General features: G+C 34.1%; 2 protein-coding genes across 2 annotated transcripts; one reads left to right on the top strand and one right to left on the bottom strand.

Moving 5' to 3' along the window:
- Window positions 1-737: 737 nt before the first annotated feature.
- EXO70E2 (exocyst subunit exo70 family protein E2) lies at window positions 738-3,695 on the top strand. Its single transcript, XM_039038038.2, has 2 exons — window positions 738-1,162; window positions 1,577-3,695. Exon 2 carries the CDS (start codon window positions 1,577-1,579, stop codon window positions 3,491-3,493), a length of 1,917 nt encoding a protein of 638 aa, XP_038893966.1. The 5' UTR covers window positions 738-1,162; the 3' UTR covers window positions 3,494-3,695.
- Window positions 3,696-6,797: 3,102 nt separating this feature from the next.
- PS2 (Presenilin-2) lies at window positions 6,798-8,611 on the bottom strand. Its single transcript, XM_039038040.2, has one exon. It carries the CDS (start codon window positions 8,245-8,247, stop codon window positions 6,922-6,924), a length of 1,326 nt encoding a protein of 441 aa, XP_038893968.1. The 5' UTR covers window positions 8,248-8,611; the 3' UTR covers window positions 6,798-6,921.
- Between the last annotated feature and the right edge of the window lie 3,348 nt (window positions 8,612-11,959).

Below are 11,959 nucleotides of genomic sequence, written 5' to 3'. Positions count from 1 at the left end.
TTCAAATTTTAGAGACGTAATTGAAATATCTCAAAGTTTAAAAGTGTTTCATATAATTTAATATAAAATCAATTTTGGATTTTGACTTTTTTTTTTTAAAAAAAAATTATTAATAGACTATTCTTTAAATATAAGAAAATGAGTCAACTTATTTACAATAGCAAAATATCACTCTCTATCACTCTCTATCTGATAAACAATGATACTTGATATTTGAAAATATTTTTAACAGTTTTTCCATTTAAAACCGTTATTCAAAAATTAAACATGCAAATAATTATTGATTTTCTCCAAATACAAATAGTTATATCCAATTCTATATTAAAAGACTAAACTAAACCAATAGACTTGGTACAATTTGATTTTTAGATCCTATTTGATAACCATTTGGGTTTTTTTTTTTTTTTTAATTGTACTTGTTTCTCATAATTTCTTAGTCATAGTTCTCATATTTTTATGTGCACATTTAAATTTTTAACCAATTTTTTTTTTTAAAAAAATGAAAACTATTTCCTTTAAGCTTTATTTGACTTTAATTTTAAAATATTTAGGAATGTAGACAACAAAACATATAAACAAACGTATGAATTATATAAACTTAATTTTTTTAAAAAAATTATCAAATAATTACCAAATCATGCATTTTTTTTCCAACTATTATGCCAATATTGTGAGGGCACAAAAGGAAATGGGTCAAAATTCAAATAGAATTGATAGTAAAATATCTCTCCAAAAATCTTCAAATTGGACACGTGTCTCATGTAAACAAATGGAGAAGGTCAACAAGTCAAACCGACGAGACATAAAGCAAGAGAGGAAAAAAAGAAGAGATGATCATAGAAGCTACAAAGAAAAAAAGAATTCTTGTTTTTAGACTTTAAAAGCTTACGAAATTTCAAACTCAATTTCTGTCTATGATTCTTCTTCATCGCCTTTAATCAAACTATGTTCATCGTCTTTCAATTTCCTTCACATTTCTCCACAATTCATGAAGTAATGCTTCCGACGTTCCTTTTCTGATGCTGATCGGCTGTTTTCCGTCGTTTCTTCTGAATTTTCCTGTCTTTTTTGCTGAAGAACGGCGCGATTAACGGCCAATTACTTTAATCTTGCTTTGTGCGGATTGTTGAAGCTTTCCCTGCCCTACGCAGCATAAAATCAGGTCATTCTTTAACTCTTAGCAAATTGTGCTTTCGGTTTCTTCTCTTTTGATTGTATTAGGTTTTTTTTAGCTTGATGAATTTTAAGTGTTTGGTCATTAGTCGTTCATTGTCTTGTTTATATGTCAATTCTAGAGAAGCAGGCTGTAGACTGTTGTATTCGGTATGTCCACTGGAATCAGTTCTCATTTTAGGTCATCATTTTGATTTTTTATTCTTTGTAGTTTTCTGTAAGACCTCGGTTTAGTTTAAGAAGCCAATATACATGAAATTTGTTTTGTTTTTAGTACCGACTTGTTATACTTGGGAATTAGGTATGGTGAAGAGTTGGGGAAAATTAGAAATGAAGAGGAAATTAAGAGAGTGAACCTTTGGTTGGAAAGCGCTTTATGATTTCTGTCTTTCTTCTTTGTCAGATGGGGGATTGTGAATCGATTATACCAACCTCTGAAGGAGAGCAACATGTCCTAGCTTCATTTCAACACCTAGTCAAGTTCTTAAGGACAAGTCAGAACGTGAATGATGAGTTGAAAAGGCTCCTAGCCGATCTCGATTCTCATTTGAATACCATGACTTTGTATACTCATTTAGAGGTTGGGAAGTTGAGTGAGTTAGAGACAAGGTTGAAATCTGCTGAGGAGAAGATTAGGAGATGGGAATCTAACAAATCCATGATATGGGATTCCTGTTCCAAGGAGGCTTGTGAATATATGAAGGCTGTTGATGAAATTCATATGGTTCAGGAAGGTCTAAGAAGTTTGTCTGCAAATGACAGTCAAAAGCAGAATGAACTTCTTTTCCAAGCCGACTCCGTCGTACAGATCGCAATGGCAAGGCTAGAGCAGGAGCTAGTCCACATTCTTGCTCAACACAAACTATATTTTGAACCTGACTACGTCCCCTTCCAGTCTGGTGGCTATGATGTTGTCTATAACGAGTCCTTTGTTTCAACTGAGGACAGTATGGAGGAGGAAACTTCCCACAGAGAGAGTATTCCTGCTGTATATGTTGTGAACTTGGTCCATCCACATGTGATCCCTCATCTTAAATCCATTGCAAATGTTATGTTTACTTCAAATTATATTCAGGAATTCTGCCTGGCTTTTGTTAAAATGCGGAAAGATGCGTTGAATGAGTATCTGTTCATTCTCGAAATGGAGAAGTATAGCATTGCAGATTTGCTGACCATGGAATGGGGTGTCTTAAACGTGAAGATCAAGAAATGGGTTTGGCTTATTAAAATTGTTATTAGAGTCTACCTTACTAGTGAGCAAAGACTCTGTAACAATATATTTGAAGGCATCGAATCTTATAGTGCAGTCTGCTTTACTGAGATTTCAGCAACTTCTATGCTCCACCTGTTGAATTTCGGCGAGGCCATAGCTATGGAACCCCATCGACCAGAAAAGCTGTTTCACTTGCTAGACATGTACGAGGTCCTAAAAAATCTTCTTGGGTATATAGATGCATTATTTTCAGAAGAAACAGAAAAGGGTTCTTTTCTTAAAGTTGAGTTCCATAATCTTTTCAAGAAATTAGGTGATTCTGCAAGGGCTACGTTTGTGGATTTTGGAAGTTTCATTGCATGTTCCATATCAACAAACCCTTTTCCGGGCGGTGGTGTTCATCATCTGACGAGGTATGTAATGAACTTCATTAAGACCCTTACTGTTTACAGAGACTCGCTTGTTTTCCTTCTCCAAGATAACGCAACAGATGGCTTAAGTCCAGCTTCTGAGCTGCAGAACGAAATTAATAGCATGCCTTGCCCAATGGCTTACCACTTTCAGTCAATCACTTCACATTTGATATCCAATCTGAATAACAAATCCAAGTTGTACAAGGATGATGCTCTACGACATATTTTCTTAATGAATAACATTCATTATATGGTTCAAAAGGTTGAAGACTCTGAACTCAAAGCCTTTCTTGGAAGTGGGTGGATGCGAGAACATACAAGAATGTTTCAAAACCACGGAACTATCTATGTGAGAGTCACCTGGCACTCGGTTCTTTCTCTGCTCAGGCTTGATGGTGATGGATTGAACACTCCGAAGGCAGTCTTCAAAGAAAAGTACAGGGCCTTCAATGCAGCCTTCGAGGAGATATATAAGAACCAAACTGGTTGGATTGTCCCAGATCCTCGACTATGTGATGACTTGCTTATACAAACCTCAAATTGTGTAATTCAAGCATATCGAATCCTCTGCGAGTCAAGGTCTCAATATAACCGTGAAAAGTATATCAAATATACGACCGATGATCTAAGCAAGCATATGTTGGATCTCTTTCAAGGCTCACCGCGTTCGTTGCAAAGTTCACGCAGGAGATGAGAACTGCTGCTGGTAATGGTTTTAGCATTCATTTGCCCCTTTCCACGTTCATGTCTTCCCCTTTTCGTTGTCTTTCTAGTTTCTAGGCACTTGTTAATTATATTGTTTGATAGTCATTCATGGTTAAGACTGTAGTATATATATTCCAATACCTACAGAACCTATTCATTTATTATACTGAATATCAAGTAACCTTATAACACTCCTAACTTCTTGTATTCTTTCATCTAGAAATTCATCTTGCAATTGAAAGTTCACAAATTTTGATTATCATTTGCAGTCTTGAGGGAGAAACCGCTTTCTACCCTATTCCATCATTCTTAAGATGATCCACTTGGAATATATTTGGATTGACTTTCCAAGCGTTTAAAAAAGTCTTAGGTAAAAAAAAAATTGTATTTTTAAACACTTGAAAGTTATCCTAATAGATCCTTAATAAAGTCAATATGTGATTTGACTGGCAGTAGTCAACAAAGTGTTTCTTTCCATCATTTTAACATCTTAATGTGTATAGATTCAATTGCAGACCAATATACATGTGAGTCAAATATTTGATTTCTAAGAAGATATGCTTTGGAAGTTGGAATAATTATTGTATCGTGCTATTGCTCGACTTCTAAATTGATGTAGATACCTAGGTTCCAATAGTAAAGTTCGAATTCAAAGCATTAATTGATTAAATTTTATCAGACGTTTAAAACTGAACCCTAAACTTAAACAAAAGTTGCAATCATTACCCTCTATCCAATTTATGACAATTCACTCAAGTAAAAATTCTCCAGACTTGCTAGTTCATTAAAATCAACTTATGCCCAAAATTAAATTTGATCAGTACACATATTGAAAAGTTACCTATTAAATAACTTTGTCAAAACTTACAAATTTCAACAAAAAGTTAGCTTTAACGTCTTTTTCTTGAAATCCTTTCAACTCTGTACCACATAGATATCTATAATACATTAAATAGAGCACTACTAGGCCTTAATGGCTTAGAACATTAGCTGTAAGACTTCCAAGACTAGAGCTCTGAAACCCTTTTTTTTATTCTTAGTTCCCCATACCCTTATAGCGCCTGTAGGGTACTCTTAGCTTGTAGACCTATTCCATTGATATGCTCGGGTCCGTTTAGAAGAGGTGAACAGACAAGGAATTGACTCATTGCCATCAGTTCAATGAATCCATTTTCATCTATCTATTTTTCTTGGTTCAACTTGTGAAATGTTTTGAATTCATGTTGTCAGTTGAGACTGGAGTATACCCTCTCTATTGGGTTCGTAGTGTTCACGTGATCAAAATGCATTGGATGTATGTCCAGGCAATGTCAATATTTCATAAATATAGTTTGAATGTCATGTCTAGATGATCACTACTGACAGTGAGATCAGAAAAGCAAGGGGATCTGACTCTGGTTTTTTTTCATTCGAAGGAAAATAAAATGGCACAATCAGATTGAACTTATTAAAGCAAGAACTCGAAACCATGTGGAGGTGACGTTTTGTGACGATTCGTCTCGTTCTATAAACAATTACACCAACAACATCAACTTTTCTGTTCCTCAAGTCCCTGTGGATGTTTCCCCGATCTCTTTAATAGGACGTCAATACCCAAACGATGAGATTCCACTTTATCGAGGGATATGTCACGACAAGTCGTCAAACTAATGGAGATACACGTGCTACAATGGTCAGGACAAAGGGTCGTGATCCCACAAGGGTGAGCTAACTCCAAAAACCCGTCCTCAGTTCGGATTGTAGGTTGCAACTCGCCTGCATGAAGCCAGAATCGTTAGTAATCGCCAGTCAGCCATACGCTGGTGAATTTGTTCTCGAGCCTTGTATACACTGCCTGTCACACTATGGGAGTTAGCCATGCCCAAAGTCGTTACCTTAACCACAAGGAGGGGGATGTCGAAGGCAGGACTAGTGACTGGAGTGAAGTCGTAACAGGGTAGTCGTACTGGGAGGTTCGGCTGGGTCACCTCTTTTTCAGAGAGAGCTAATGCTGGTTGGGTATTTTTGTTCGACACTGCTTCACACCCAAAAAGAAGCGAGCTACATCTGAGTTAAACTTAGAGATGGAAGTCTTCTTTCGTTTTTTGATAGTGACGTAAGACTAAGCTCATCAGCTTATTATATCCTAGGTCGAAACAAGTTGATAGGATCCCCTTTTTTACGACCCTGTATCCCTCCTGTGTGGTGACATGTGAGCGAAAGAGAAAAGGGAGGGATGAGGTTTCTCTCGCTTTTGGCATAGCAGGCCCCCAGCGGGAGACCCATGGTAGAGCATGTCCTGATAATTGCGTCGTTGTGTCTGGGCTAAAAGGGCTCTCGGCCACATGGATAGTTCAATGTGCTCATTAGTGCCTGATCCTAAGATGTGAATCATCCAAGGCACATTAGCATGGCATACTTCTCCTGTTTGAACCGGAGTTTGAAACCAAACTTCTCTTCAAGAGGATAGACGAGACGATTCAGGTGAGATCCAATGTAGATCCAACTTTCTATTCACTCATGGGATCCGAGCGGTGATTGATAGAGTCGGTATGCCGATTCTCCGGATCATAGAGGGGGTCTTCCCACTAATCAAAGATATACTTGAACATATGTGAGAATACTTTTTAGCGATATTTCAAACAAAAATTTATCAAAGGATTAAAAATGAAACACATTTTAACGTTTAAGGTTAAAATTACTATACTTCTCTACATTCGAGATACCATATAATGAATTTGAAAGTTAATTAAAAAAGAGATAAGACTTGAGTATTACAATAGTAAACGTGTTATTCAAAAGTTTATGCTTAAATTGACAAGATTCATAGATGTTATCAAACCTGCAGGAACTGATTTAAGGTCAAGTTCTAAGGTGTCTTGAAAATTTTTACGAGTCCTCAACCAGAAACTGAATAGCAGGTCAATGCTCAGTACGACTAATAAATTAACGTTTAACTTCGGACTCCCCTTTTGACAAACCGTATGCTACAAGGTTCATTGACTTTATTTTCAAGCTTCTATGATTTACCTTAGCCTTCAAATTTCGGATTTGAGGTTGAATTACAAATTTGGTCCCTATGATTTGAAGAAAGTTAGAATTTAGTTCCTATGGTTTTGATAAAACATTCGTAAATAGTCCCTTATCAAACCATAGAAATTATTTGTGATCTTTTGTCAAACCATAAGGAGTCCTTCTGGCTTTTTTTTTTTTTCAAACCTTAGAAGATAAATTTATAATTTAACCTGGATTTTATTTGTTTCAACAACCAATAACCAAATCTTTCGTTTGATTTGTAGATAATCAACAATCAATTTCCAAATTTCCAGCCATTGAACTTCTCAATATCCAATCCTCAACCATCTAACAATCAACAGTTCTTATGATATATATACCGTTGGAGAAGCATCAGCCTCAAACATAATAGAGATATCTAATCTAGAACATCAAAAGGTTCAAAGAACATTGTACAACAAACACCTCAAGGAAGAGTCGTGTTAGGAAGTAAAACATGATACCTAGCGCTATCGACACTGGGAGAGCAGGCAAAGCTTTCTGATATATTGCCAATAGCATCAAAGTGATTCCAAGACCAGCTACAATTGCAAGATAACATGCATAAACCGTCATGTAGTCGTACATTGCTGCTCTACCAACCAATACACTATAGAAAATGAAGTCCCCTAGCCCCAACTTGATGGCACCAGAGGATCCCAATCCTATTCCCTCTAACATCAAATTTTCATTTGATACAGAAGCTTCTACTCCATGTGGCTGAACATTCACTACATGATCAATTAATGGAACAAGAAGCTCAGTGTTCCTCATGGGATGAGCCTCCCCCTCTTCAGCTCTAACATCAGTTGATTCACTATTGACACCATGAGAAAAACCAGGATTTGAATTGGATGTTTCAATCTCATCTACATTTGATTCAGAAACCACATTCCCCTCAGAAACAGAATCAAGAACCACGACGGGGCGATTATCCGAATGTTCATTTCTCTCCCTCCACACCCTCATTCTTCTGTGCACTAAATCCCTAGGATTTGAATCATGATTAACCACCGGCCGAGCCTCGTAAACTAAAGCTGGGATGTCTTCATCCCTAGATATTGCAAGCTCAACCAACAGCCTCAATGGTCCAACAGGCAGCAAAACTGCTGCAAGATCATATAGAGCCAATGCAACTAAAAGAGCCCAAGTAGTCCATTCAGGTAACAAAGTAAACCAATAAGCCACCAACATCCCAATTAAAACCAAGTACCCTTGTGTTACAAGGATAGCCATTTTGGACATGAACACAGCTAAGACACCCACAGCAGCAAAATTGAACAGAGCAACCAAAAAAGTGAAACAATCAATAGGAATACTGAAATCCTCGATCAAGAACAATGCAATTTCACCTCCAAGAAAACCCAACACAACAAAAGCAGAGAAACCCATGTAATACTTCAAGAACTTGACACATCTAAGGTAGAAAAGCAATACCATGAGGAATGTAGCCAGAGTTATAACAGCCACAAAAACAAGGGAGTTTAGAAGAGCACCTATAAATTTGTCCCACGAGGAATCGGAGCTGCTCTCATTATAAGCAATGGTCGCGATTGAACCAACTGTTGGATAAGAAGATGAAGAGCTGGAATTAAGGATAGAGACTAGAATAACCACCATGAACATGCAGATTGAAACTGGAGTAACAATTCTAACGATCTCTTCCCCTAGGGATTCAAGAATGCTGGTGGGCCTTTGATTTTCGGCCATCTGGGTCTTTCTAGTTATAGATCAAACTTCAATTCTCAAGGCTGAGGCTCTCGCAACAATCTGAAGGGAAAAATGGTGTTTCATCGAAGCGGAAAGGCAGCCATAAGAACAAACAAAGGTTTCATCTTTGCACAAACAAACTTCGAACTGACAAATATTGCTTTGTTGATTACCAATCTGAACCCTCCATAGGTTCAATTAGAGCGAAGCCATCTTCCCTCCCTCGCCAATATTCTGCCTTTGCCTGCCTTTCTTCACTGTCTTCTGAATCCAATTACCCTGCTTCGACCTAATTCCAGGGCATATTTGCCTCGAATATTATTGGGTTAAGAAAATCCATTTCCATCCTCGAATATCTAAGAATGTAATGAATTTTTTTTTTTTTTTTTTTTTTTTTTGGGCTGACCGAAGAAATATTTGATTTGAAAAAATGGTAAAAATATTTCAAAATTATAAAATAGTCCAACAAATTTAGATAATAGAAAATACTAATTAGTAGATGACAAAATCACCTTAAAATAATAAAATTAAACATAAACGAGAATACAAAAATATACTACTTTAAAAACTACTCAAGTATCATAAATACACTCTACTTAGATATTCTAAAACCACAAATACACGTTATCTAAACATTCTAGAAGAAAAAATTAAAAATCACTCAATATGATTCTTAACGCTTCCGACGGCCTACAGAATGCGTATATGAGAGGGAAGGTGACGACCAGGTGGTGGGAGTCATAATGTCTACAACGATGGACTTCCTTTAAGGTGAGAAAAAGAAAAATTGATTCTACCGGTGAAGTTGTTGTTGGCAGGTTAATATTTGAAGAAATTGCAATTTTAGAACGATGTGACTATTGAAAATATGATTGCATTTGACACCAAACTTGTTATAGGGAGTTTCATCGTCTTCATTCCATGTGACCATTTTGCTCATAAGATAGCCAACTTTAAACACTATCAATCCCAAAACGTCAAATGTTGAAAATATGTTCAAGGTAGAAACAAAAGCAGGAAACACGTGTGCGAGCGAAGAAGGTCGACAATGGTGGTCGTCAAAAGTTAGCCAAGGCGATAGAATTCAAGAAATGGTTGTTGAACAAACGATCACAAACATGAGATTGATAATGTAAAAAAATAGATTGTGAGGGACGGCTAAATGAAGAAGATGAAATTTAGGATTTTTTTTAATCTTATCTTAATAATAATAACAATAATAACATTAATCACAATGATAATAATAATAATAATATTAATATTAATAATAAATTGAACTATATATATATGCACATGTTTCAAACCTTTAAAGTTAAATTCTCATAATCTAATTTGATAATAAAATATAATTCAAATATAATTTTGTGGAGAAAAATCAGAAAGAGAACTTGTTTATTTACAATTATACTATATTCATAATTTCATTTTCATTTAAGTTTCAACAATTACACTATATTTATAACTCCATCAACCACAAAACCTATGGAAGAAGTCGAATTCATTGTAGAGGCATAACAAAAACAACAAGGTTGCAAAAGTTAATACTTATTTGTTTATCAAAGACAAATTAATGCTATAATAATATAATAAGACGATAATGAATAAATTGTGATTAAAAAATACAAAAAAATAAAATTTAAATGAAATATACAATTTGTTATATGATAATATGTATAAAATATTAAGTAAAATCCTAATCAGGATAAAAAAAATTTAATCCGGATTTAAAATAATGAAAAAAGTGTCGTTGCATAAATGGAATTCAAGTTCAAAATAATAAAAATATGTAGTACAATGATAAAATAATTGCATATATAGAATAAAAAATGGTAAAAGACTAAAAAGCCCATGCCTAGCCACCATTTTATTCGCTTCTTCCTATCATACTATTAGTGATAGCTTCTATCGATGATAGCTATTGATCACTTTATTATCGATTTCCTGGTCCTTTACAAACATTCGTACAATCCCTTTTCATTTTGATACCTCTCAAGGACACTTCCGTAAAAATAGGGAACAGTTAAACCAAACCTTTCTTCTTCATTTGATTTTGTAAACAAATATTATGGTACACAAATACACAAATATTTTAATTTATACTCTTCATTTTGGGTCATCTATGCCATTTTTTAAGCTTATTTTTTATAGACATCATACTCTTAAAGTCCTATAAAAAAGGGGAATCTATTGAAGCAAAAATCGGAGAAAAAAATAAAAGGAAAAAAGTAAAGGAAAAAAGTAAAAACGGAAGAAAATAAAGATATAAGAAATAAAAAGAAATGGAAGAAAAAGTGTGCAACAAGACAAGACAAAGGGAGGGCGAAATTGAAAATTAGAAAAATCAAAAGTTGACTAGTCAATACTTCCATATTTACAAATACTTTTAAAAGGTGATATATTTTTAGATTTTTCTTCTTATTTTACTATCTATTACAAATATCCTGATAAAAAAACCCAATAAAATAATGTAAGATATATTATAAAATAAAATCAAAATGGTGAGACAAATTAAAGATTGATTAATTCGGGATATTTTCAAAAAGTGGTTAAATCAAATTAAAACAGATATGAAACCGATAATTCAAATTTTACAATTGGAGAAATATTTGGCACATTTATCTCTTGAATTCATTATGTTAAAGTCTCATAGCGACAATTCCATTTCACTGTATCTCTATTGATAATTGATATACGTTCTCATAATAGATTATTCCATTTACATTGTATTTCTATGGAGAATTTATAAACAGTATAACAATTACACAGTACTCGAAAAAACTATTAATTGACCATACCAAGGGCAATTTGGAGATTAAAAAATATATGTCATGTGTGTTGTATGCTTTTGCCAAAAATCTCATTTTTTTCCCCTTTTTTGACCAAATCAAAAGGCACCTTTGATTTTGTTGTTTCCTCCAATTTTCCATTTTTTGGGAAGAAAATAAATGTAACGATTTAGGGCATGTTTATGTTAACTTAAACGCAATCCATTATCCAAAAAGTGGGTCCCAAACAGATAGTACAATCTGTTTGAGGAATAAAGAGTGGTCAACTTGATTGTGTTTGAAAATGATAGGACCCACTATTATTAGCATTATCGATAAAAAGTATTACGTATGAGAATAATGGATATGTCATATTTATTGTTATTTTTATTATTACCATTACCGTTAGGGTCAAACTGTAACAATAAATGTGACAAATTCGTAATTTTAAATAAAATCAATCGAAATATGTTTGTGATTTAGACGCTTTACGACTTATCTATTAGTGGAACCCATTACAATTGTACCGATTTTTATTGTGGATTTGTAAATACGACTTTAATACTTAGACAATTTTGTAATATTTGTAGTTCCTACCTTGGAGCTCAATAATTATGTACTACAAAGATTATCGTTATTAAATAATAAAAATTGATATTTAATTTTGATATTAAAAAATAATAATAATAATAAGAATAAGAGAGAGAAATTGTGACATGAATTAAATTGTTATTATCACAAATTTAAAAGGAGTGGTATCTTTTCTTTCCTTTTTCAAAGTTTATACTATTTTGGTGGTGATGAAAGTTTAAACCTTCAATGTTTAGAAAAAAAATCATGTCAATTACTATTCAACTATACTCACTCTCTATTGTCATCAAATGAAATTATATGGTACAGCCTAGTAAAGGAAAATAATATTTTCCTTGGAAATTTTGAAACAAAAT

Source organism: Benincasa hispida, chromosome 8 (genome assembly GCF_027475165.1).
Source record: "Benincasa hispida cultivar pf3 chromosome 8, pf3_genome.v1.1, whole genome shotgun sequence".
NCBI lineage: Eukaryota > Viridiplantae > Streptophyta > Magnoliopsida > Cucurbitales > Cucurbitaceae > Benincasa > Benincasa hispida.
The sequence above is the reverse complement of the archived record's forward strand: the minus strand, read 5'-3'. Positions and strand labels throughout refer to the sequence as shown.